The 27,644-nt window shown below is 39.0% G+C and overlaps 1 protein-coding gene across 1 annotated transcript in view; it reads right to left on the reverse strand.

Annotated features, from left to right (window-relative positions):
- HCN1 (hyperpolarization activated cyclic nucleotide gated potassium channel 1) overlaps positions 1 to 27,644 on the reverse strand; it is a 203,092-nt gene that overhangs the window by 92,377 nt on the left and 83,071 nt on the right. The window contains exon 3 of the mRNA XM_074570419.1: positions 2,682 to 2,843. Coding sequence (XP_074426520.1) covers positions 2,682 to 2,843 — 162 coding nt within the window. The remainder of the gene's footprint in view (positions 1 to 2,681; positions 2,844 to 27,644) is intronic.

Here is a 27,644-nt window from a genome sequence, read left to right on the forward strand (position 1 = left end):
AACTAATGTGCAAGACAGAAGGGAACTATGGGCTGGAAAAGTACGCTGGGCTGTGTCAATTGAGGAGACAGCATGTCATCCTCATGATATCCTTACTTCCTTTAGCATCAGGTTATCTGCAAATGCTTGCAACTGACTTGCATATTGGAAAACTAACTTCTGTCTGAGCACACATTGGCTTGAATAAGTCTTCAAGCCAATGATCACCATGAATAAGTGTTAAAATTTTACTTCAAAGCAAAATTGGTGCATTAGCCTGAGGTTAGCCCTTGTAACAACGTCATTTTGAGGAATGTACTTTGGAGACAAAGTCTGAAACCCAGGAAATGCTCACGCAAACCATCCCCTACTCAAAAAAAGACTGAAATTCAAAGAGGGGCAATTTTCCCTTTCTTAGAGCAGTTGTATTTAAGAATTAATTGACTCAGAAATCTGAACAAAACTGCAACTGTATGCAGATGCAAGGAGTTACCTTTACCTACAAATCTGCTAAAATCTCTGACTAAAACCTGAGTAGAAGGGAATACTTTGACAAGAAAGGGGCATTAGCTGAGGCTAGGGAAAGACCACCTCTTCTTGACAATATTGGCCTTTTGCGATGGTCATCACTACCAGTTCACAAAGAACTTAAGGGCAGAAGAAATAATAATATTCTTCTCTGACTTTGTGTCTCAACAGCATTGAGTCGAAACACCAGTATTAGGTGCAGTCATTTCAGTAACAAAAATTTTTAAATTCAGAGTAGATTAAATTGTCACGTGCTACCATATACACGGGAGCAAGGTACCCCGCTTCCCAAAGCTCTTACAATATTGGGAACATGAAGCCCCTCCAAATTTCAAAGTCAGCGGTTGGTTAGACTCTGATTACACCAACAAAGCACAGAACCATCATCACCATCATCATCCTTCTATTCTATCTATTTCAGAGGACTGATATTCCATGATTGGTTCTCTGACTGTATTTGGGGCTAAAGAATTCACTTCCAGGGCCTGGAAAGCAGTCAGGAAATGTCTCATAACATCACAATGGGGACAGAAGAAAGGTCTAGTTGTTTCCCCCAACAGATATGCTCATGATTGCAGGCTGGTAGTCCACAACCCTTGCCATAGGACATAATCTTGCTCAGTTTTCAGATCTCCTCACAATGTTCATTTAATAGCAACAGATTCAGTTGCCAAACTGAAAAAAAAAGAAAAAAAGAAAAAGGAAAAAAGAAAAAGGTGCAACTTTCAAAAAAGGATCTTTCCAAGAAAAGAAACTGGCCAGTAAGGAGGAAGTATTGTCTCCATAACAGAACTGAGTGTGGGCAGGCAGAAAGAAGGGTCTCCCCTGAGCATGTGCCGTGTGCACAGCCTGCTGAGGTTAAATGTAGTTCTTTTTACGGAAGAGAGAGAATTTCATAATTCAGTGTTCTTTAAAAGTTAAATACTTCAATTAAGTGTAATCTGAGGCTTCCTTTCACTTTCTAGCATGGTTTTCATCCATATCTTTAACATTCTGGTAGAAAATGTACCCTTTGGAAATGTGAATGGAAGATGTTACAAAGCAGAACCAAGAATGCAGTGGAATGCAAAGACATGCCAGTCAGCATCCTGGTGACCTACTTTTACTGTAGCAATCTCATTTTTGAAGATATGTCACTATGTTTTTTTTAGGAAAGCTGCACAATGAGGTGTCAGCAAACACGCTGCTTATCATTAAAGATGTTGCTCGATGACTGCAAATACTTGTCTGTTTGACTGACAACCTTAGTCAACGAGCTCCCACAGTAATGTGCAATATCACGTTCCTAAAGGAACAAATACTGTTATGTTTCTGCAATAGAAATATGTGTGACTGAGCAAGATGCCCATCTACAGTAAAGGTGCTGTTTTATGGATTCTAAAATTGTAAAAACTGGAAAGACACACATTTCCAGATGGACAATGAAAGAGTTGCTTGGGGCTTTTTCTTTTTGGTATAGGCACGTTTCAACAACTTTTTCAGTGTATTTCCTATGAAAATCTTCCATGTATTACCTCATTATCTGACTTGATAAAAATGACTTGATTTTTCACAGCCATTGATCTTTAAGGCACATGTCAAGCAAGCAGAAGATCATTACCCTTCCTTATAAATAAGGCACAGCCACATTTCGTCCCTGAACAGTCTGTTCACACACAAAAGTATATAGAAGTATATCTATCTCTCTTATTTTACTTAGAAAAAAAACTTATGTTGATTGTTATGTTGGGAACAACTTGGTAAAGGGATCATGAGATGCCTGAGAAGTTATTTACAAAAAAACTGAGGACAATATTAGATGAAACAATCACTGCTAATATACCTTCAGGAGCATTCTGAAACTACAGCCTAAATTGAAAGCAGTGCTGAAGTGTGTGTTTCCAAATTTCTTTTGGTGTTTTTTTTGAGGGAACGAGGGTTAATGAATTGAAATGACCTTAAAACTGAAAGTATTTTCTGGCTCATTTACTAACAATGAGTCAATATCATTTTATTGGTGATGAGGGCTACAAAAAATCCCCACTTTGGTTCATTAGCAAGCCAGCCAACAAAACCCTAAAGTAACCTGAATAAATTGCAGGGCAGTGTATTACTAGGCATCTATTTATACATGTAAGTCTAACTGTTTAGAAAAAAATGTTTAGAAAGCACAATGAAAAATGAACAATACTTACAACCATACCGTTTAGGGACACCCAGCAATCTGGTGGGAAATCCTGGAGCAATGGTACTAAAAACTGAAGACAACCATCCCAGTGGCACAGCAGCAACATCATTCCAATCAGATTAAAGATTCTCACCACAGCACTGGCCAGATCATATGTCATGTGGAAAATCTGTGGGCAAAAATTACAGGTGATGTACGTGATGCAAGTCAGAAATGCAAACCATTTAATTCTCATCAGGTAGGTTAAAGGCAACAAAGTATCATCCTGACCTTCTAAAAAAGCTGAGATTTTCAGCAAAAAGGATTAATTTGGGCACAGTAATTTGGCCAGAACGCTATGCTGACATACCTGACTCTTAGCTGTACACCATATATGCTTATATGCCTGCATGCCATATAAGCCATATAAGCTGTTGTAAAAGGCGTATTTGGGGTAAGAAGTCACCAGCAAAAGTGTTTTTTTAAAGTCTTCAACTCCTTTCAATTGAAGCAAGTCTCCCAAATTAAAAAAAGACCTTGGTAAAGGTAGTGAGACTATTACTTGTCTGTGAACTTGGTGTCTAAATACTCACAAATTTGTGGGAGATACAAATTCAATGACCCATTTAAAAAAGATTCATCTTCACATTCCTTACCGTCTTAAAAGCACCAAAATCAGAGTGGAGGAACAATATAAGTACTTTAAATATATTTTTGGACTTCTATTTCTATACTATTAATCCAATTGCACATACCAATTCACCAAGCAAAATGACACAAAAGTAGTTCATCACTCTTACTCATTAGCAGTTTTCCCAAAATACTGAGAATCGTATGGCTGCTATACCTCTAGTAGTTAAGTTTATATCAAAGTAGTATAATCATTTGGATTTCAACATATTCCTCCATTCTTAGACAAAGAACGTTGGCATCTAAAAAGTGCCTTAACAGCAAATCCCACATATACTCTTAAAACCAACATTTTCAGGTTTGTCATGGGAAAATTTGTTGAACAGAAGTAGCATGACCAGCAGTAGTCAGCTGCCAAATAGTACGGAGAAAAACACTGCATTTGGCACATTTCTTCTGGTTTTAAAACACTTCTAAACTACAAATACAGGCACAAATTACACAATTCAGTCAACTCAAGATAAGTATATTACATTTTAACACACATAATTATCACTATGCAGGATTTCCATTTACAAGACGAAGAATGTCCAGTTGGTTTCTCATGGAATTTTAAGTAGAAAATATTATTTAAATTAATTATAGAAATCAGAGGGTTTAGTGCTGAAAATGTCAGATTGCTAGAGGTATACAGGCATATTCCACATGATGTTTTGCATTTGTAAATGAAAGAACTCACATACGAAAGGGGGAATGTTTGTATACTTTTACATATCAAAACTCAAGGCAGAGATGAAGTAACCACATTGTAAATGAGTGCAAGTGCAAATACGGAGAGCGTGTTATGGTGTCTTTCAACATCATTTTCTGTTAGTGGGAGTTTTTTCTTGTTTGAAAATGACGGTGTTCTTTCTGAGTCCCAAAATGCAAAACCTGCATAGTAGAAGCATACCTCAGACATTAACTGTATGTGCAAAACTTTTTTTCATTCTAGGGCATTTTAAGACAATACATTTCAAATTCCAGTTTAACAGACATTGGAAACAGATGCTTGTAACATTATTCAAAATGTCATGTCTTATCCAAATATCATCTAGCTACTGCCAAAATTGAGGAGATGACACTGATATTTAGGAGATACTGTAAATGGAAATAAGCAGTAAAGTGTCATCATTGCATGTGTCTTCTTAAGAAATGTATTTACATTCCAGCTATTTCAATAGATACAGATTCAGTAGCATGATATGAACTGAGAGAGTAGATGTGAACTGAAACAATTTTATTTTAAAGAACTAGAAAAAACAGCAAGGATTACTACTGTTTTGGATCACTAACACTCATTCAGGTTACACTTTACCCACATGGTTATTATATTAGAACCTCAAAGTGCAGATGAATTCCTGATTACATGAAAGTTGCAGTTTTGTCAGAGAAAGCAAGATTTCCCCTGGAATATTTGTTTGAAAAAGTGCAGAACACCAGACAGAAACAATACATATTTCACACAGAGATCACAACTTCCTCAGGAATTTTCAGTTGCTCTAGAAAAGCAAGTTATCACACCATGAATGGACAAAAAAATCACAGTTCCCACCCACTGTTTTCATGCTGCCTCAAGTTTCCCATTAGGCTTAAGATTTTCAGAATAATTCACTGCATCGGATACTGAGTGTTTTTTAAAAAATGGGTCACAAATATGACAATCAGGGCCAAAATAAGCACAGACATCTTAGTTTCTATACATAGAAAGATAACTTTTCTGAAAAGATGCACCTAGGTGTATGAGATACACAGGGGAAGATCTGATTCTCCAAAACTCCCCAGAGTCCTAAAAACAGCACTTGCATATACCCAAGGCTCCTGAATCCTTGTTCTGCCTCTGTAACTATGGGCTTAGACACCATGACAGATTGTGCATATATCCTGTGCTCATAGCTGCATAAAAATGATAATTCTATGGCTTTTTCACTTGGATGGAGACCATTTTTGGGCATCACTCCAGATTACAGAGATGGTCTGCATAGCTCATATCTTGATATGGAATTTCCAAGATTTTAGAGCATTTTGTGATGGTACATTTTCATTTCAAGTTTTAAAATTACATAATGGGGTAATGTGCTCTTAAAAAAAAAAAAAGCATCTGGATAGATTTGCAAAGGTATTTATTTCATAATTTTTAAGATCTTGCATAGCTCTTATGCATGTATTGCACCCTGCCTACCCCAGGAGGCTGTGTGACAGCTCAGTAAGGCTTCCCAAAAGAGCCTTGCAGACCTTGCAAGGGGAGACTAAAATTCAAACCAAAGAGCTGGAGCAGTGAGTTCAACCTAAAGGGCCTTGCTGAACCAAAGAGGTCTGCCGTTCAGTTTGGGCTCTGCAAGGACTTGTCACAGTGGTATTATGGTATGACTGTGTAACTATTACTATCGTATTTCTTCAAAGCCTCTTTATAGGTAATGTGCCTCTGCAGAAATGGCCTTGTAGTACAAGCACAATAACATGTTGAAAATTTTATGTGAAACCAAATACAGCAAAAGAAATTACTGCAACAGTCTGCATACAACACTGCAACCTTCCATCATTTCTGAAACCTTTCGATTAGCATTCAGGGTCAGTATAATTAAAAATGCAAGAACATATTCTGGATATTATCTGGATTGCTTAACATGGAAACATTGTATCAGCATTTCAACCATACCGTACTTTCATGGCTCATCTTTTGCTTATATAGCCTACTATTTGTGTAGCCTGTTCTAATAACTGTGGTAACTCTGTATTAAAGGAAATAACTTCAGAAGATAAATCTTAGGAAAATATTCTAAAAACCTTTTCAACATCTCTGCATGTTCTCTCTCCAGTAAATAAAAGCTGAGTTTTTTTTCTCCTAAAAGGAACTTATGTAAAAAAACACTTTTAAATCCTCAAAGCATACATTGCAAGTGAATAATAATATTTGTTCATGGTACTGTATTGACATACTTACATATAAAGGGGGGATGTGTTGTCTTTTTAAAACTAATACCCAGACTACCCTGTGGACTGAAGGCACATATTGCATGTGGCCAGCAGATTCAGAGAGGTGATTCTGCCCCTCTACTTTGCTCTGGTGAGACCCCACGTGGAGTACTGCGTCCAGCTCTGGAGCCCTCAGCACAAGAAGGACATCGACCTGTTGGAGCAGGTCCAGAGGAGGGCCACGAAGACGATCAGAGGGCTGGAACACCTCTGCTGTGAAGACGGGCTGAGAGAGTTGGGGTTGTTCAGCCTGGAGAAGAGAAGGCTCCAAGGAGACCTTACAGCAGCCTTCCAGTGCCTGAAGAGGGGCTACAAGAAAGCTGGGGAGGGGCTGTTTGCGAGGGCATGTAGCGATAGGACGAGGGGCAATGGTTTTAAACTAGAGCAGGGCAGGTTTAGACTAGACATTAGGGAGAAGTTCTTTACAATGAGGGCGGTGAGACACTGGAACAGGTTGCCCAGAGAGGTGGTGGAGGCCCCATCCCTGGAGACATTCAAGGCCAGGCTTGACAAGGCTCTGAGCAACCTGATCTAGTTGAAGATGTCCCTGCTTACTGCAGGGGGGTTGGACTAGATGGCTTTTAAAGGTCCCTTCCAACCCAACACATTCTATGATTCTGTGTTTAATATTTTATGTTCTTCCTTTCAGGAATTGATTGTGATACATTGAAACAAGAGCAGTCACATTTTTATAGCATTTTCTTTTTGCAATCACAAAGTACAGTTCCTGTGTTAATGAACTAAACCTTATTAAAACGCCTAGGAGATGTGTGAAGTGTAGTTTGTTAAGAGAGGAACTGGAGGACAGAAAGCTAATGCCACTCATGTCAGCAGATGGTGGCTTGCCCGTCAGCTGGTCCTTCAGTGGGATAGGAAGAAATATAGGAAGACCACAAATCGATTTACCTTGATATTGCAGTACGGATGTGTGGTCAAATCTTGCTGTTTGAATGGTTGTCTTATCCATATAATATTCCTAACAAAAATAATTCAAACATTTGCATGCAACTAAAGTTAGGCTCCAAAACCCGTTACTCAGGTAATTAATATAAATAGCTTGGTTATCATTAAACGCTTGCCATCCACAAATGCCATGCAAATAAGCAGGAATTGTGGCTGTAAAACACATTTGAAAATCTGGCCACTTTATTTTTACTCCTAATTTCATACCTAAAAATTCAATTTAACCAGCAGATGGTACAAATTTTGGACAACACATTTCAAAAAAATTACTAGAGTGACATGAGACTACTGCAGCTGAGAAAAAATTAAAATTCCCCTGAGAACTAACTCTTTCCACATTTTTATTTCACATAATAGGAAAGATTTATAGATATCTGCCCTTTTTGCTTACTACTCAGTTTCGTTTCAATTACACATGATCCTTTTTAGTACTATCATGGTTTGTTTGCAGGAGGATTGGCTATAATACTGTCATTTTTCGTATTTTCCATATTCTTCAAAATCATGTTTAATAATAAATTTAGTTTATGAACTCACTTCTAAGAACTCATACTTTCTTCCTATATTGTTTTCGTAACCTTTTCTCAATACCCTGGAAACCTTAAAATTTTGCTTAAAGAGCTGACAATGCCTCTGACGATGGCTGAAATGTAACCACAGATTAACAGTGTCTAACGTTTTGACAAAATATTGCTCACAGAGAATAAGAAATTGCTGACGATGTCAGAGTTCACATGTTTTATCTCAGTTTTTACTCACTTTATTAATTACTCCTTTTATTCCAACATGTGAAGCAGGAAGCAGATTATTGCTTCCTCACATTTATAATGGAGCATATACTTTAAACTGGCCCTGCTAACTCTGATTTCTGAGCCTGAGACAGAAAAACTGTTCCAGTCTTATCAACTCACTTGCTTAATAGTATTTGAGGGCTGTCATATTAAGTTAATAGTGCCCATACATATAGTTTAAATAAGCAAACACAAAATCTGCTGAAATGCTGTCGTGGAATGCATAGGCTCTCTCTTCCGTCTTCTGATAATTGGCATGTAATATTTGTCCAGTTGTGATTTTTAGTTCAGTTTGACTTTTAGGTTCTGTTTATATAAAAAATTGATTTATATAAAGTATCAGAAACTAATTTTGATTTATTCTTTTTTTTAAAAGTAAGTCTTAGGACTTCTTAGAAGATTTATTTGGTTCTCACATCACTGAGTTCATCCAGACACCTCTTCTCTTCCACCCCTCAGAAGCACTAAAGTTGCTCAATATCACAAAGCTAGCTTGGGTTTAATCTTCAAATTAGGATTTGCATCATGCCTTGGGCAACATGAAATGACACTCACACTAAGTGAGCTGTGTGGGGTCTGGAATATTAAATAGCCACACTGGGGAGACAGAAAGAGCTGCACACGTGCATGGAGGCTCTAGAAAGCATGCTGAAAGCTGTACGGAGGGCAACGCTGGAACTCCAGGCTAGCTAGAGGTCAAAATTACAGGTATAAAAATGATGAGGGGTTTTTGGTTCAACCTCTGGATTAGTCCAGAATCATTAGGTTTATCCCTCAGAGCACCAACTAGACAGAGATTATAAACCGTAGGATCCAAATTTTCCTACTTGAGCTAAATGTTCACTTTTAAGGTAGTGGTTGTAACAAAGCTCCACGGAAAATAAAATAATATAAAAGGGGGAGGAGAGCAGAATGCCTCTTTTTGAACATCTATCTCCCAATCTACTCTAAACAATGAAAGGCAATCATGGCTTTTTGTTTAGCCATTTTATATTCTACAAATCGATTTCAAAAGACATTCTTTGTAAATATCACTTGGGATACTATGGGTCTGATCCAACTCCATCCAAAGACAATTTCTTTGGGAGTTGCAGGTTACTACACACTACACTGGAAATACATCTGCAGAAGTAGGTATAAACGTTCATTGATTGAAATGCCTGGCTATGCCCTCAGGGTAACATTTTACACTCAACTGGCTCCTGATGTGTGTGCTTAATTTTATGATAAATAATTCATCATTGATAATTCAGTAGTGGGGACAGGTATATAGCACTATTTAATCTAGTTGTATTTGTGACTTTATAGCTGATGACAAACGCAAAGATCTGCTTCTGTTTTAGTTAGCCCTGAAGGGAAAACACCAGTGATTTAATAAACAGAACAAATTATTTTTAATCAAACATATCCAGATAAAAGAGCTGAGAATGGCCTATTTTATGTGACCTTTAAAAATTGTTATTTTCTAGATGGAGTCAATCTGACATTAGGTTTTATAATAGAAGTTCCATTTACTACAAATCAAGGCACATACAAATGGAAGCTAGCTTCTGTGGAGCAAAAAGAACAGCATAACAACATATAAATGTGACAGTGCGCTATGTCCAGGTTAAACCTGAAAGCATTAATAAAACTACTTTGCTGAAGGAAGATTTAGGCAAGCCTTGGAAAGGTCACATATAACCGGGAAGAAAAATTTATTTACTGTATATAAATTCTGTGATATGTATTTTGTACTGTAAATTGGCGAATGCCAAACTAATATATTACCTCTCATACAGAGGGCATGACTTCACTGACAAAACGTGTGTTTTTATTATCCTGTTGTCATTAATGTGTCTGACCTGTCTTGACATATAAATAGAGAGGAGCAATCACTTTAGTTCTACTACGAAGAAAACAAGCCAAGAGTGACAAGCCTCAGGATTATGAAATAAAAAACACAGTGCTAATTTTCCCTGTGTTTCTATAGAGGTGGAGGTCTCATTTATCACTTATATTGATGACAGAAAGTACCTTATTAGACTAAGCTTTTATCTTCCTTAACTGAAGCAAAGTAGAAACAAACAAACAAAAGCCATTCACAGCTGTCAGAAAGACACAAACATGCAATACTAACAGCCTGCCTCTCTGACAAAATTTAGCTGAAGCTCTTTGCCTTAAGTCATAGTACCAAACTGAGAGTGACCATATGGCAAAAAATACTTGAACTATAGATGAGCACAGAGATCGAGAGTTTTGTCAGCTTGAAGTAAAGCTCTGTTTCCATTTCAGCATTATTTCAAGCATCAGCATTGCCTGACCTTCAGCTCAAGCTTCTGGATGGGCCAAGTATCTCAAGTGTCAGCATCACTGAACTCAAGCTGGAGACCTCTGTGAGTGGCACTGAGCTAGAAGGAACATTTCATTTATTATCTTTTATAAGTATTTATATCTTACAAAGAAGGCAGCTTGAAGATACAGCCAGTCTCTAAATGGCTCAAAATATCATTTATCATTTTTTCTTACTAGCTGAGCGAGAGGAACTGTTTCTCATATTAATGTGCAGATGTACTCTGGCGGCAAGAAATAAGTTATTCATCATCACTCATCTGCCCACAGAAAGGCCAAGGCAGGGACTCCCACACCGCTGAAAAGGGCAGCAGAGCGAGCAACGTGAATCCTAAAAAATATCACTGCCTACAGTATTTCAAATATAAGGGCATAAAATCAGATACCTGACTGCATTTTTAGGAATTCATATCAGCTTGTGAAGTCTATGTTCCCCAGTTTTAATATACTTACACAAGCAGTTTTCATGCTTAATGAATGTGAACTAAAACAATAAATACCAGACATATATTTATAAAGAAATCTACCATAAAATGCATCAAAAATGCTGAGAAAATTTAGGGAGAACCTTAGGAAGTACCAGAGTCTTCACAAAAAGTGCCATGTTTGATAAAATTGTTTTACAACATTATTGATCACTGAACTCTCAAAACCCTGAACCCTTTTGATTTTCATTTTTAAAGCATAACTTCAGAGATAACCACACACTGCAGCACACTAAGTCTTTTCCTCTGAGATATGTATTTAAAAGAGAGGAACAGGACAGTGCCCTGGCTGCACCCGCCATCGAAAATGGTGGGACACAATCCGGACTCCCAGACTCCCCAATCCAACATGGAAATCTAATAGAAATGAACAAACGCAAAGTGGATACACTGCAGGAAGTACCTACAAATACATAGAAAGTAACAGCATATCCTGAAACAACATGTTTTTACAATCAACAATGTACAAACAGGACACATGTAACAAACCTCTTTCAATCTCAATATTTTCCTAAACTTCATTCGGTTTTGTTATTTTTTTATTTAAGGTAGTCACAGTTTTCACATCCAAACGCTGTGAATATGAACTGAAATCAGACACTTTCTGATAGTAAGAGAAGCACCAGAAGATTTGACGTGTACAGAAACTTGAAAGTTTGCATGTGTACAAAAACTTTATCTGAAACTACTGTTTCTGTAAAACAATTCTCTTGGTGATTTTGTTTTCACTAGATCTGTATGTCATGACAGGCTGCAAATACTTCACAGAGCTTCTCTTGTCTCAGCCAGAACCAGGTTTGGGAAGCAAATTAAAGTGTGAGAATAAAAGAAGTTTTCTCTTACATCACCCTAAACCCTCCAGAGGATCAGTTTCAGATATAAGGGGATGGTTCATTAACATTATTAAATCACCAGTTCTTTTTACATGATGCCTTCCCCGAAAGTGACACTGCCGCATATCTGAGCTTCAAAGTAATTGTCCTAATTATCATACAGCAACATAATGATCTAATAGCAAACAACTGAAATAATGAGGAATATTTCTCCTGGGGAATTTAAGTTGGTATCTTACTGAGGCTGTTGAGGTTAATCTTCCAAACATAGAAATAATGGGCAAGCAACTGAAAATGAAAGTCATTGTATTAAATTTCCTGTGGAATAAAAGTTCTGAGACCAAATTGATTCACAATGCTTCCTTTTAATAGCATGTGATACCTTCATTTTAAAAAGCCCCAAAATGTTTTTTATGAGGCATAATCGTTACATTTTGATGTTTATATATTTGAGTTGTTAAGATTAAATATAAGCTGTGAATAAAATACGTAAAATTCCATACTGTATTAGAATCTAAATTTTGCTTTTTATAGTAATCTAAAAGAAGACTTCAAAGGGCAATCCTTATTAAAAAAAAGCAAGACTGCCAGTACAAGTCAAGGCAGATGATTAGTGCACAATATTGTGTGCAAGTCAGAACTCTTCATCAGCTGCACGCTTAAAGTCCAAAACACAAAAAATCCATTTACTCTTTTGAAAATCCTGGTAATAGCAAATATGACAAAATCATTCATATATCATAATCACAAATACACATAAAAATCAAAGAAATAACATCTAAAAGTATATATGTGAATAAACTATTGTGATAATGACATATCAATGATTTGAAGTCTTAGTCAATGTTTCACAATATTGACACATGATTTTTAAAATTATATGGCTATTTGAACTGCATTACAGAAAAGTTTTTCAGGGAAGTGCAAATGAATTCTATAGGTAAAATCTTAATGTCACTCAAAATCACATAAAAGACCTCTTTTGGGATTTTAAAAGTTAAATGCCAAGAAAGAACCAATGCCTGGGCAGGTAGAAAGAACACAACAGAATTGTAGTCTTCATAATTTGCCTCAAAAATTGCCAGTAGAAATTAAGAATTCAGTTGCCTGATAAATCTTCATGTAGACACAAAAATACTACCAGTTTAAAGAAACTACTTTGGAGATTTGCATACAATACCTTCTCTTGTAAAGTATTATGTTTACTTGGTTTAGTACATAACACTACCTTGAGCAGAAATTGCAGATGCTAAATTATTCTATTTTTGTAACTGTGTTCAACGTTTGCTAAAAACATGACTATCATTGTTATGAACAGTGAGTGTATGCTTGCATACCCACAAAGATAATTTACACACAGTTCTGAATACTCAAAAGACTCTACAGATCTCTAAGGATAGTCTATAAAATAGCGAGAGACTGAAAATAGAAAGACAAAAAAGGCATACAAATAATATCAGAAAAGGGAAACAACGGTAAGAAAGAAATGTTCTTTCATGGTCCTATTTGCATTCTTTGACTTTTGCTTATTTCCAAAATATTATTTAAAATAACACTTGCTTTTGATGGGTAAAATTTTTCAGGATTCATACATGATCAAGTTAGACTTTGTGTTTTAACGCTATCAGGTATAATGATGAACAGCTGATGAGGGGACATTGTGCCTAGACTGATTTTTTCCCATTTTTTTTAGCGAATAAATTAATATTAAATAGTTAATTAATTAATTCTATTTTAACATGGCTATTTTACTATGTTAAGGTCCTTTGAGAAAGAAAACTGTTAGTGCACAGCAAGCCTAATGTGTACCTCTTACAGTAGTTACTATTATACAGTCTCTCCAAGAAGAGTTTACATTTAATAATTTATTTTTTTTAGCTAGTACCTTGTTAAACACAATGCCTAGCTGTAGTTCACCATATGAATAATGGAACAACACAGATGACTTTATAAATGACACAACATGTCAGCCTATGAATTTGAAACATACACTAAAATGTGAGTAATACAACTGAAATAATTATTTACTAAAACTCACCAACAGCAAACCATAAACTACACAAAGATGTGGTAAGTCTGGTCAGGTCAGAAAGCTCTGACCTGTAATAACAATACCACGTAATTTCTTTTTACTCTAAATTAACACTCCTACATCCCCATCCTCTATTTTTTGGCTTTCTTTTCTATCATTCTTGCACTTTTTCTAGCAGGCTGGTAAGAGAAGTTTAGGATGTGCACGGAGCCCCTGGACACCCCAACACGACACCCTTCCTGTCGCCACGCACTCTCCCACATATTAATGTTGTCAGCGCTTTCCATGTTGCTCGACAGCTGAGCGCAGAGGTGCTCCTGCATGCTCCTTCTCCACGCTGCCCACCAAACCAGCCTTGCCCAGTGTCTCTGCTGGGCCACGGCACACCATCTCTCCTGGGAGGGTTGCCCCCAGCTTAGCAATCACCACGTTAGGTTTATTCCTGCTGAGGGTGTAACGTGATGGCCCAGCCTTTCCAGATACAGATCCGTACTTGTCTCGCTGCCTTTACTTTCTTGGCTGTCTTAGCAGTGGCTTTCTACTGTTTCCTAGTTGATCTGATGAACACGTCTTGTTTTCAAACTGCTCTTTGGCTATAAATCACTTAAACTTTGCTGCAGAATATTTTGCCCCATTTTCTAAGTACAGAATATCCACTAGGTTGCACTTTGCAAAGGCAGGGCTCTGGTTCCATACAGCAGCTCTTGCTGACATCGGAGTCACCCCAGCTGGCCATCGACAGTCTGTCATCAGAGGTTTAATCTGAACATTTTATCATTGCATTCAGATTTTATAAGATTACTGAGTCTTGTGTGATGAGTTGTTGAACACTATACAAATAAACACAATTTTGCACAATTATTGCTATTTCTGTGTATGCTCTCAATTGGCCATTCATATTGCGGTAGACAATATACCTTCTTATTTGCCCCAGGAAAATCTCTATCCTCTCATGTATTTTGATTTAGTTTATCAACACTTCTGCTAGCTAGATCCTATTGCCAGATCTCTTTCAGATCAGTATTTCAGTCTATCCTTCACTCGATAACAGGAACAATCTTCTGTGCAGTCTTGCAACATTCCTTGCAATCTTCCACGGATTTACTGCCAGGGGTTTGTCTGTGGAATTGTCTGCAGCCTTTTCCTATGGACGCAGGTGTATGTTGTAAAAATCAGCTGCATGTTGCTCCAGAGAGCTAATCCACCCTGTGTTCTGCAAAGGGCCTTACTTACAGGTTTAGCAAACAGCAGTGAGTTTTCTGGGGCAATACCCTACTCTCAGACCACGTTGCTGAAGGCTCAATGATTTAGATTGCTTTCTTACATATTAATACTTAAAAAAGCAAAAGTGACAGAATTTTGTCTGTTCTCAAGAGCACTTCATGCAGCCGTTCATACTCTGACGCCCATCTCCAGACCGTACCTGTTACAAGCACACCAGTAATTAAAGCACTCTCACAGCACGGTAGTCAGCACGGGCTGGTGCTAGTGTTACCTCTTCCTTGACATCACAGACTACATAAGGTTCCATGCTGTGTTGCAACGCTGCTCAACACTGAGCAATAATCACGTTTATCAAGAGTGCAAAGCAAAACCACTGCTCATTTCACATTTTCTTATGTACAGACCACATACACTTGTTGGCTTTTGAGTGGGCTTAGTATACGCTAGCCCCCAAACAGCCTTTTTGCAGACTCCTGTTTCTGCTTTCTCTCTCTGCCGACATCAAAGCTGACACCACAATCCAGCTGGAATCAAACTGGCTATTGAGCAACAGCATAACTCATATATGACAGCCAAATGATTGGCAGCCAATGAACAGGACACATAGTGAAGGAAAACTGGAGGCTAAGAACCTGAAGGAGAAATGCTCTTCTTTGAATTATCCTATCTACCCCTGCTTATTTTATTTCTTCCTTCAACAGAAGGAAAACTTTTGAACATTTTGTTCGGGATATTTGTTTATCTTCCATTCCCTTCACATTGCTCTTAAAATATGGAGATTTTTCTTGTTGCTGTTTTGAGTCTATTCTTCTACAAACAGGTTGGAATCTACTGCTTTTCTTCTCTGTCAGTCTGTTTCTGTCTAGCCTTTATTTGGTACAGGTCTAACCTCTCAGTGTTCTCCTCTTCTGCTTTCACAGAACAGAACCATAGAATAGTTTGGGCTGGAAGGGACATATAAAGGTCACCTATTTCAAACCCCTTCAATAAGCAGGGACATCTTCAACTAGATCAGGTTGCTCAGAACCCCGTCTATCCTGACCTTGAATGTTTCCAGGGATGAGGCATCTACCACCTCTCTGGGCAACCTGTGCCAGTGCTTCACCACCCTCATTATAAAAAATTTCTTCCTTATTTCTACTCTGAATCTTCCCTCTTTTAGATTAAAACCATTACCCCTTGTCCTATCACAACAGGCCCTGCTAAAAAGTCTGTCCTCATCTCTCTCATAAGCCCCCTTTAGGTATTGGAGGGCCACAATGAAGTCTCCCCAGAGTCTTCTCTTCTCCAGGCTGAACAACCCCAACTCTCTCAGCTGTTCATAGGAGAGGTGCTCCATCCCTCTGATCATTTTCGTGTCCCCTCCTCTGGACCTGCTCCAAATGTTTTTCCTGTACTGAGGGCTCCAGAGCTGGATGCAGTACTCCAGGGGGGGTCTCACCAGAGAGGAGTAGGAAGGCAGAATCACCTCCCTTGACCTGCTGGCTATGCTTCTTTTGATGCAGCCCATGATATGGTTGCGAGTGCACATTGCCATCTCATGTCCAGCTTTTCATCCACCTGTACCCCTAAGTCCATCTCAGCAGGGCTGCTCTCAATCCTGTCATCCCCCGGCCTATATGGATACTAAGGGTTGCCCCAACCCATGTGTAGGACCCTGCACTTGGCCTTGTTGTCATGAGGTTCACAGAAGGCCACTTCTCAAGCTTGGATGGGTCCCTCTTAATGGCATCCCATCCCTCAGGCATGTCAACTGCACCACTCAGTGTCATCTGAAAACTTGCTGAGGGTGCACTTGATCCCATTGTCTATGTCATCGATTTTAGTGTATTTAGTGAAGATATTTAACAGTGCTGGTCCCAATACAGACCCCTGAGGGACATCACTCATCACCAATCTCCATCTGGACATTGACCTGTTGACCGCTACCCTCTGGATGTGACCATCCAGCTGATTCCTTATCCACCGGACAGTCCACCAATCAAATCCAAGTGTCTCCACTTTAGAGAGAAGGATGTCGTGGGGGACCATGTCAAAGGCCTTCCAGAAGTTCAGACAGACGACATATGTCTTCCCTTGTCCACAGATGTAGGCACTCCATCATAGAAGGCCATGACATTTGTCAGGCAGGACTTGCCCTTGGTGAAGCCATGTTGGCTGTCTCGAATCCCCTCCTTGTCCCCCATGTGCCTCAGCATAGCTTCTAGGAGGATCTGTTCCATGATCTTCCCAGGCAGAGGGGTGGGGCTGACAGGTCAGTAATTCCCAGGGTCCTCCTTTCTACCCCTTTTAAAAATGGGTGCAATGTTTCCCTTTTTCCAGTCACCAGGATTTCACCTGACTGCCATGACTTTTCAACTATCATGGAGAGTGGCTTGGCAACTACATCAGCCAATTCCCTCAAGACCCTGGGATGCATCTCGTCCAGTCCCATAGACTTCTCTATGTTCATGTTCCTCAGGTGGTCACGAACCTGATCTTCTCTTACAGTGGGAGGGACTTTGCTCTCCCAGTCCCTGCTTTGCAGTCCATTCACTCAAGAGGTGTGGGAACTGACTGTGTTCTGACTGTGACAACACCTCTGGTGTGTATAGACCATCATCCACATCCTCCATTCACTGGAATTCCACATCCAGAGCCTTGTACCTGTTGTACCTGGGAAGGCAAGATGGGCAAGGAGGGGGTTCGCCTGGTGTCCTGAATGTGGACTTGACTCCATTCACTTCTTTCCTTTAAGCTACCGCCTTCTACCTCGTTGGGGAAGGATACAAGAACGCCTTGATCTTTTTTTTTTTCTGGTGAAATAGCTCGCATTTAAAACAAAAGACAGACTGCTAAAGCAGATGATGTAATTTTTTTAAAGAGTATCCTTACGTTCTCTTTGTGGATTATAAGTAATTCCATACTGGCATTGAGATTTTGACTCGTATTTTTAAAGGCAGGGTCTTCTGTTACTATACATCTGGAGGAAAAGGATTTACTTTCAGTAAGTAGACCAGTATTTCCCTCTGGTTCCTGTGCTTTCTCTTATTCTTGTTCCCCAGAGCATCCCTGCAGTACATTTTCAGTCCATCCATTCTGAATGTTCTGATTTTTCTATACTCTGTTCCTGTGCCATGGTCTCTTTTGTTTTTCATTTATTTTGTACTCTCCCACAGGGAACATGAACATTGCATCCAAAAAATGTCCAGAAAAGGTAATCAAATTTAGAGCAAGTAACACTGTCCATCCTTTTTCAGAGTGATTGTAAACAATGGCTGCCATTAGAAGGTTAGTATTTCAACTACCACAAAATTGCCAACTCCAAGCCAGTTGTGATTTAGGTGATCCAATAAAAATATGCTTTGGATTGTTCATATTTGCATGCCTATCAAACTTCCCTCAGAAATTGGTGGGAGGCTAAAAATAGCTATAAACAAAAAGAAAACGGCAATAAATCTGAGATGCTTACAAAACCATACAACTCTGGGAACTGGGATGTAGAGATAAAAGCAATACTATAAGGTCTACAATAAAGTTGGAAGAGTTTGCAAGTTTGCAATGGTATTTCAATCATCCTACTTATACTAACTTAGTCCTAAATTACAGAAATTCTTTGTTTCCAAAAGGCTAAATCCTTGAAATGTTTTATCTTGTGTGCTCTCAATGCTGCAGCTTGCATCTTCGGGACAGTGCTGTGACGGAGACTGAATAGCAAGAACAGTATTTACGCAATTGCAGAGTGACAGTGAAATGGAGAGTTATTTTTATCATTGAGTTTGGCAGCACCAGCTAAGCACTAGGTGCTTTGAGCGTTTCAAAAGGCCTAGTTTGCATATGGTTGAGCTAATAGCCCAGGAAGAGAACGATAAAAAATGCAGATGTGACGGGAGGCAGGAGGGCAACTGTAACAAGCACATGCAAAAATTAACTCAGCATGTGTGGAAATGGGCTCAGTAAGATTGCAGACTGTTTGGGTAGTGCCACCAGGAGCACTCAGTGATGGCATCTCACACGTGGTCAACAAGGATGGAAAAAACAGCAGCGCTGAAGCACATCCCCAGGCAACAATGGTGATGATTGCCGGGAGAAGCACCAGCTCACCACCATCAGGGCTGCGGGCTGCCCCTTCCCCATCCACCTCTTCTGACATCATCTAATATGGTAATAATGCCAGAACATTCAGTTCTTGTCATTTTTTTCCAGTTGACTAGGTTTTGCCTACATGCCATCACCAGGCATAGAAGTTGAGCCCTTTACACAGAGTGGGGGTGCCTTGAATCCATTTGTGTGGATTTACCAGCCCCTCTTACTTTTAATGAGGCGGTGAAAATAAAATATGTGAGCTTACAAGAAACCCCATCCCACAAGCCAGATACTGTTTTATCTCCAAACACTTTTCCAGAAGCTAACTGTTGTGTGCCTGTGGGGGGGGTGTATGTAGCATCACTTGAGGAAGGGAAAAGGGCAAGAGAGAAGAGAAGGAAGGAGAAGCCATGGTTTTAGAGCTGTGAAAACTATTTGCCTACCCAGTCCTTGCCCTGCAGAGACAGGCCATAAGCAATGAAAACAGGCTGCAGGGAGTTTTCTGAAAGACTGCTGAATGTGGAGTAGCACTTACTCAATTCTCTACTAGGCAGAATTCCCTGAAGTACAATTTGAAATTACTCTGGACAATTTATCACCTGCCCAAATGACCCTGTCACTTTGCAAGTCCATCTGCCTGGAACTTGCTCTAATATTCCCAGCCCCTGAAGCAGCAATAAACAACTGCCATTTTTTTATAAATCAACCTGCCAAATACAGTTTTTTCTTCCCTGTCTGACACCCAGAGCAAATAATAGTCATTCCTGGGTCACACACATGTTTTCTAGACATTAAAATGTCATAATTTTCACTGCTAAATAGAAGAAGGAAAAAAAAAAAAAACAAACAAAAAACCACAACCCATAATCACAATCATTCTGGGAAATCCTTTACGGTTTGACCAGCTACCATCTGACTTCTATTTCTGGAATTAACGCATTAAAAATAAATAAAGAGGTTGTCTTACTTTTTTAACATGCCTCATGTTAAATATTCAGACTGTGCTCTGCACAAGACCTCCACTGATTCTGCTCACTTGCGTGTCTTTATACAATACTAACTGCAGAACGGCTTATCGTTGAGAAGGGGGAGACACATGCACCCCGGCTTGTCCCTGGCTCCCTACCAGCTGTCTGGATGAAGAGCGGCTGCGCAGCTGACAGAGGACTCCTCTGGGGTTGTTACACCCTTTCTTGTGCATCCAGCACGAGGTGCTTGTATATTTCCCACATGTGATGTTCATCCCCTTCACTCCCCTGAGATTATGGAGTGAGAGCGCTCAGCGCCTTTGCAGTTACCAGGAGGAGAAACAGGGAAAAATGTTATTTATACTAAAAAAGCCTAAAAAATTCATTAAACTTTTTTTCCCCCCCCCAAGAACCAAGGAGTTCATTGCATCATGGTAACAATAAAGTGAATGTTAGCTCTGAAAGTCAAAACAAAACAACTAACAAAGTACACCATTATTTTTAAAAGATGAAAAAGGTTTTATGATCGCAGACTAAATCCCCTTTAAATCACAGTCAGGTGTCTCCAACACCTTCCTTTCAAACTTTTTCATTTTCCTCTCAATTGATTTGTCTTCCCTTTGCACTTCAGTGATTATTGATTCTTCCCTTCTGAAGGAGCACAATTATAAAACAATTATCTGCTCTTTCAGTATTTCCCAGTCAGCTACACGCAGAATGTTATTCCATTAACGTTAGATCTTTTCTCTTCATCAAGTACAACTGTTGAAATGGGAAAACAGCATACAATTTGTTTTGTGATACTGGATATAATGTACTAACATATATGTGATATCATCTGTATACATGCATACGTAAATACATACAGGTGGCATATGACAATGATGTATGCAGAAGCCACACTGGGCTTTTGATACATGCCTGAACCTCTTCAGCAATCAAAACCCCATGCCAACCAATGCCACGCTCAACATACAATTCTTTTCCACTTGCCCTGTTTATTCTTCACTTTCAAAAAGCTCTTAAGAATGTACAGAGCTCCTTTGGAGGATATATATACCCTAAGGTACCCTAGGGAAACCCTTTTCCCCCACAAGTCAGTAGGAGTTCAGTATTGCTATCAGTGGATCCAGCATTTCACTTGATTTTCCTTGTGCTCTTGTGGCTGAATGAAATGGCTGTTGGTATGTCCCAACCATTAGAGGAGAAAGGATTCGGGAGGCATGAATCCAACAGACAGACACGAGGGAGAGACAACAGTGCAGTAAAGATAGCAGGAACATAAGTGTTGTGGTTCATACGGATTTTAGTTCGTTTCAAGTATTATTCCCTGTTTTATCAAATGTCACACATTTTGGTTTTATGCCTGAAATAGCAAAAGGAACCATTAACATTTCCTCATGTATGTTCTACATCAAAATAAATGGAAGTTCAACTTTTATTTGTGTGTCTGGCACTGAGAACGTGCATGTCTCTCTTATCCACAAACAGTAATATTATACCAGGCTGTATTACATGTTCTTGTATTTATTTTATCTGTAGCAGTAAAATTGGACATGCTGGTGAACCTGCTCTTTTCTGAAAAGCAAGCTACAAACAAATTAGTAGATTTTGCATCTTTTGCAGTTTATGTAGGATTCACATGGAGACTGGATCTTATGTAGCCAACTGAAGACTACTGTCACGTGGGTATTTACTACTTTTGTATCTTCATCTCATAACCTAAGAGAAAATACACCGATACTGTTTGATATGTGCTGTGGAATTAAACACTATTTAGCTATTACTATTAGGCACTGAGAGGAAGGGGACATCACTGTCTGTTAAATTTGTGTACAGAAATACAGAGTTAAACTACAGCCCAAATCACCAAGCTCTGAAAACCAGCATAGAGAACACGCACAACCCTATTACAGGTTTCCTTGCTATTCCTATTATTGTTATTATCACTTATTTTCCAACAACTTTAAAAAAGGTACAAAAACTGCCCTGCTAAGCACCTTGCAACATTACCTAGACGTGGCTAATTAAGGATTCAGAAAAAATACCATGCAGCTTAATGCATAAAATGAACACCCAGGATGTCTGAACATTTTGTTCTTCTCCAACACATAGCCTATTTCATTTTAATCCACTAGGCTTTTGGGTGCCTTTTTTAATTTTTTCTTTCCCCAAGCACTTCAGCTTTCAGACTTATTTTTCCATTACTGCATTTGGTGTGACAAAGTTCCCACATACACTATTTTGAAACACTGCATGAGTTGTAAAAGTGCCTTGTGGCTAATATTAACCATTTTAGGACACAGTTAAAGGATTTTTGTGTTTTTCAGCTTTGGTTACTTCAGTTCTTCTACACCAGATGCCACAGAAACGATTATGCCCAAGTCAACAGCTCTGAAGCCACCTTCCCCAGGGTTACTTCAGCAATGGCCCAGGGGTCACCACGACTAATGACTGCAAAAAAATGCTATCACAGAGATTCCTCTTTGGTATCACTAGCAGCTCATCTGTCATGCTTTACCTTTTGAAACTTATTAGTATAGTTGATATTTGTGATCACACTGGGAAGCCTACATGTAAATATATATAGACCTATACCTGTATATATCATTTACCATGGTGAATCACCAATGGTGATTCGTATGGAGGACACTTCTGTATAAAAAGCCAAGAGAAGGAAGCAGAGAAGACTCCTCTCATCTGTTTCTCCTCTTGTACCGCACGTGCAGACCAACCCTAAGCTTCCTGCCTTTCTCACTAAATGAGCCATCTGGGCACCCTCAATGGAAAAATCCTCCAGTGTTGCCACAGCAGGAAACCTGCATGATGGAAACTGCCCTCTGGAAGCGTCTCTCTGTTCCACTGAATTTAAAAGACACCTCGGAAGACTCACCTTCCAGTCTTAGCACCTAAGTACCCTTACAGAGGTTTTTCTAGGTTATTGTACTGCAGTAGTTGGGTTTATTGCTCTTTGCTTTCCAAGGGCGAGCAAGATCTTTGTTCCACGCAGTAAGAAACTTGAAAGAGGGTTGCACCAATCTGCAAGGGCATTTCTCCATGGTTGTGGGGGTTGGAGAGGGTAGGAAATAACAGATGTAGCTCCTCTGCTCCCTTGACAGGCTCTTTTGACACCTAGACCCTAAGCCATGGGGATGTGAGTAATGAGCCAGCCTGGGGCCTCACACCGCCGTGCCCCGGTGCTGTGCTGCCCCGTGTTTGCACTGCGTGAAAACCCGACACAGGCTCATAGGGGTCATCCATCTCCACACAAACCCACGGAGAAGTCTTGCCCAGATTTCATATTTTAGGATAGTTCCTCGCTAAAAGCAGTCAACAGATGAAAAAGAAGAACATAGTCATTAACATACTGCAACTCTAAGTGGTCACCAGAAAGGATTAATCCACACATGATGTACTAATTTCCATTAAAAAAGCCTAAATATGGATATAAAGAAATACAGACGCAAATAAAAGCAAAATTGGGATAATTTATTCTACATTAGCAGTTTAATGGTTTGCCAATTCCCTATTGATTTTAATATAATATGACTAACCTTGTCTTACCGAACTCTTGTTATCTAGCTTCAAAAAGTCTGCATTTCTTCAAATCTTGCTGAATGTGTTAACTCATTAGTATTTTGAGACACATGGTTATCACCTGATGTAGAAAACCCACTATTTCTTTATAAAGTTTTTAATTCAGGATATCTGAATTTTATTTTAAGAACCTGTATCCTTACCAAACAGGTCAACCAGTCAGACCCAGTCCACTCCTGTTTATCCCTTCACTCACTGTTGGCATGCCTTTACCAGGGAAGTTTTAAAACATGTTAAAATCTAAATAGAAAATGCTAACATATTTTAGTGAAATGTTTATACTTTTTTACAGAATAATCTGTATTCAAGTACTTGTACATATTTTTCACAACAAAGTTCTAAATAAACTCTAGTATAATATCAGGCAATCCTCACACAAGAACAGTTTTATTCCATGAGCTATAAAAAAATATATGCAACGTATTATACAATTGATATTTTAGATATCATCATGTGTATTAAGTTGTTGTGATTTTACTTTTATTTGCATATAACGTATTTGATTACTTTTGAACAAAAAAAGCATGTAGTGCCACCTAGGGGTATTCATAAGCTTATGAATTTGAATTTTTGACAGCTCAAATATTCTGAATTAGGTTTATTTTTCATAACTTCCTAGGAATAAAAATATGTATTAAAGGAGGTTTATGCAATTTAGTTTTGCCAGCCTGACAGTAGGGCATATGCTAATTCCAGAAACACCATGAAATTAAGTTTTTTTCTCTGTTTCAGCTGGTAATTCTAAAGTAACTGGCTCTCACAGAAAATTAAAAAATAAATAATCTGTATATTAGAAGGAAATAAATAATCGGGGAAAAAACGCCCTTCTCCTGCCTCAAAACTCCCACATTACCAAAACAGTGAAAAACTAAGAATCACATTAATTGACTGTGTTGGATGTGTGAAACTTCATTTCACATGCTTGAGTTTGCATCTCATTTCCTCCAGCCCAACAAAAGATGGGCCAGGTGGGAGGATTCCTCAGCAGTGGCATGAAGCCGAAGGGGATGTCAACCACAGCATTTACTTACTCACTTCAGTTTTTACTTCTTGGGTTGTTTTGTTTTCTTTTGTTGTTCCCCCCCCCCCCCCCCGCTTGTTAGTTTTTGTCAATGAGGGATATTTTTGAGTTTTCCTGGAAAGACTATGGATAGAAAAGTGGATTAATCTGTTACAGACTACTCTCAGAGTTAATTGATCAAAAGTGCACTGTTACCAAAAGAAGCCTTGAATGTACCATGCTGATTACAGATAAGGATTGCTTCATTTTTCAAGCAGATTTTGTATAGAAAATGCTGCAGCAAATATAACATAGGCAGAGGAGTAATCCCTGCTATTGCTTTTCACGGCAAACTCAGAATGAACAAACTGGCCACACTCATGAAAATCAGGCTGCCCTAGCAATGGAAATGCCTCAACACCTTCTGTAAAGATGGTATGGACCCAGCCCACACCAGTACCCCGGCACTTCACCAAGCCAAAATTTTATACGTTAACTTGTTCTATAACATAATATGCATTTGCAGGTGACACTGCATGAACTTTTACTGCCTAACCCGGCAAAGCACTTAGTACCTTATTTTAAGCACATGAGAAGTTCTTTTGATTCAGTGGGAAAAAAACCCAACCAACCAAACAGAGGTCTGTCCATCACTTTAGCTTTGTATAGGAAGGTTGGCACCACTGGTAACTGTGCAGTTAGTGGTCTCTCTCGACCCTGCCTCTTTGGTCAGACGCCAAACAGGGCAGTGCCACTCTCAGTCCAGCCTGCCACCGCCTCTAGGAAGGACCCTGGTATCACTTTCACAAACACCAAAGAAGCGAGAAAGGCTGGTTTTGATATTCTGAATTAATGTATCATTGACTTTAAGCCTACCTGATTTTTCAGTCGTATTGGACAGTCGCATCATAGTAATCACTCAGTTTTACTGGATATAACCTAAACCCCTTCCCCACCTAAGTGCAGAAGGGGCAGAGTCTATTTAGTGCAAACTACAAGAAAAACAGACAAGTCATTTAACGAACTATCTATGTTCCACATAGCAGGCTTTTTTTCACAGCTTCCTCCTCTCTATCGAGCACACCCACTCATCTCCATGCTCAAGTAATTCAAAGATGTTACCAGAACGTCTGTGAGGTTTGAAGAATCTGTGAAATTGTATGGAGTATTTAGAAAGCACTGTTCAGAAACACTGTATTATAATGGATTTTACCAAATAAACTGTTCAACATTTCACTTAGAAATCTGCAGGAACTAGAAACATAAACACAAGAGAGAGGATTTAAGTCTTACTTTAAAGTACTAATGTCAATGCAAATGTGGACTATGGAATCTTCATATTCTATTATTAAGCATTCAGATGATACAACAACATTAACCCAATAAAATTCTATTAATCACGATAGTGCTAAAAATAATAATAAAAAAAGGCTAGTAAACTGATACTGCATTTTTCACAGACTATATGGGAGATCAATCCTGCAAAATGCTGGGTAGAATCCGTGGTCCCAATCCAGGAAAGCACTTAGCAAGTGCCTTATTTTAAGCATATTAGCAGTTGTCTTGACTCAATGGGAAAAAAACCCAAAACCAACCAAACAGGGGTCCGTCCGTCATTTTAACTTTATCTAGTTAGTTTGGCATCACTGGAAAGTTATCTTGTCACATGTCAAAATGTAGATCCATTCTGGTTTTAGCTCATTCTGTCACATTCTAGTGGAGGACTCTTTGCTTTATAGCATCTACCAGAACCGAAAGCCTCCTCAATTACCTTATTTCTCTTCTCTGAAGTTGTTACTTCTCCACTTAGATCCTGCGATTCCTATTACACCCTTGTGCGAGGGTCGTCACATGCAATTCACCAAACTAATAACGTCACCATAGCTGCATTTCATTCCAGTCTAATTTGATTTTCTACTGGAATGGTTTAATCATCTATTCGGAAATAACCCCTCTCTGCTGTATTCTCTTACTTTTCCACTGCATGGAAAGAGGACAGTTACGGACAATTAAAATTACTCTAAGTGATAAAGGGAAAACTACATTTGAAATTGTGTTCGATAACTAAGGACCTCTCTGACCTACAGAAAGGCTGAAAAATACAAAACAAATTATTACTTCTTCTGATACACTGCTTACTGACTTTCTTGTTTTTACAAAAAACCAAAGTGTTTAGAGGTTGTTGTTTTTTTCCTGTATGAATTACTGCCTTCATGTACCCAAAGTAAAATTTTTATGAGTCAGGGACAATCTAGGCCAGTCTATCTGCACCACATTCCCAACCTGTTATATTTTTCAGTCTGCCCAGAAAGTTATACAATGGTCCCAGTTAAATCCTATGTTCTGTGGTAGATCTGCTCAGTACCCTGTTTGCCACTTCTTCTGCTCTGTACAGGCAACTGAGTAATGGTTTCTGACGTGGTGCTTTTAGACACCTGCCTTTCCCTTTTGACTATTATTTGAGACATTCTATGTATTTAGGTGTTTAGTTCTTCAGTGCCTGTATTCTGAGCACTGATCACATCTGAAATTCAAACTGGAATTTCTCCTTCTGCGTAAAAATAAAAAAACAAACCCTTGTTATCAGCTCTGGGCTTTCTTATATATGAAGCTCTAGCACCAAGTTTCAGACAAATATTGCTTTTCATCTCAGACAGAGATCCAGCCTGTCCCTGGCCAGTCACAATGCAGTATAAGGACTTTGTACGCTCTTGGCAAGCTACAAGGAGTCCCCCCCTTTCACACAGTCCCAGGCACCAGAAGCCAGTTCCCCTCTTCCCACCACCAGTTCACCCAGCCCCAGATGGAGAGGACTGCACACCAGCACTTCACCTCCACGCTCCTGTGCAGAGGCCCCTGGCACATCCCAAATACAAGGTGAACTGCAATTCTCAGTTTCATTTCCAAATGCAGGGCAAATGCTTTGGCAGCAATTACCCTTCAAACAAAGTGCCTAACCCAGCCTTCACACTTGAATTTGGACTCGTAGGTCACCTGAGAGTTTTAATGGGGCGGTCTCATACACACTTAGATGAACACATGGAAATGAACCTATCC

This window comes from Larus michahellis, chromosome Z, assembly GCF_964199755.1.
Source record: "Larus michahellis chromosome Z, bLarMic1.1, whole genome shotgun sequence".
Classification (NCBI taxonomy): Eukaryota; Metazoa; Chordata; class Aves; order Charadriiformes; family Laridae; genus Larus; species Larus michahellis.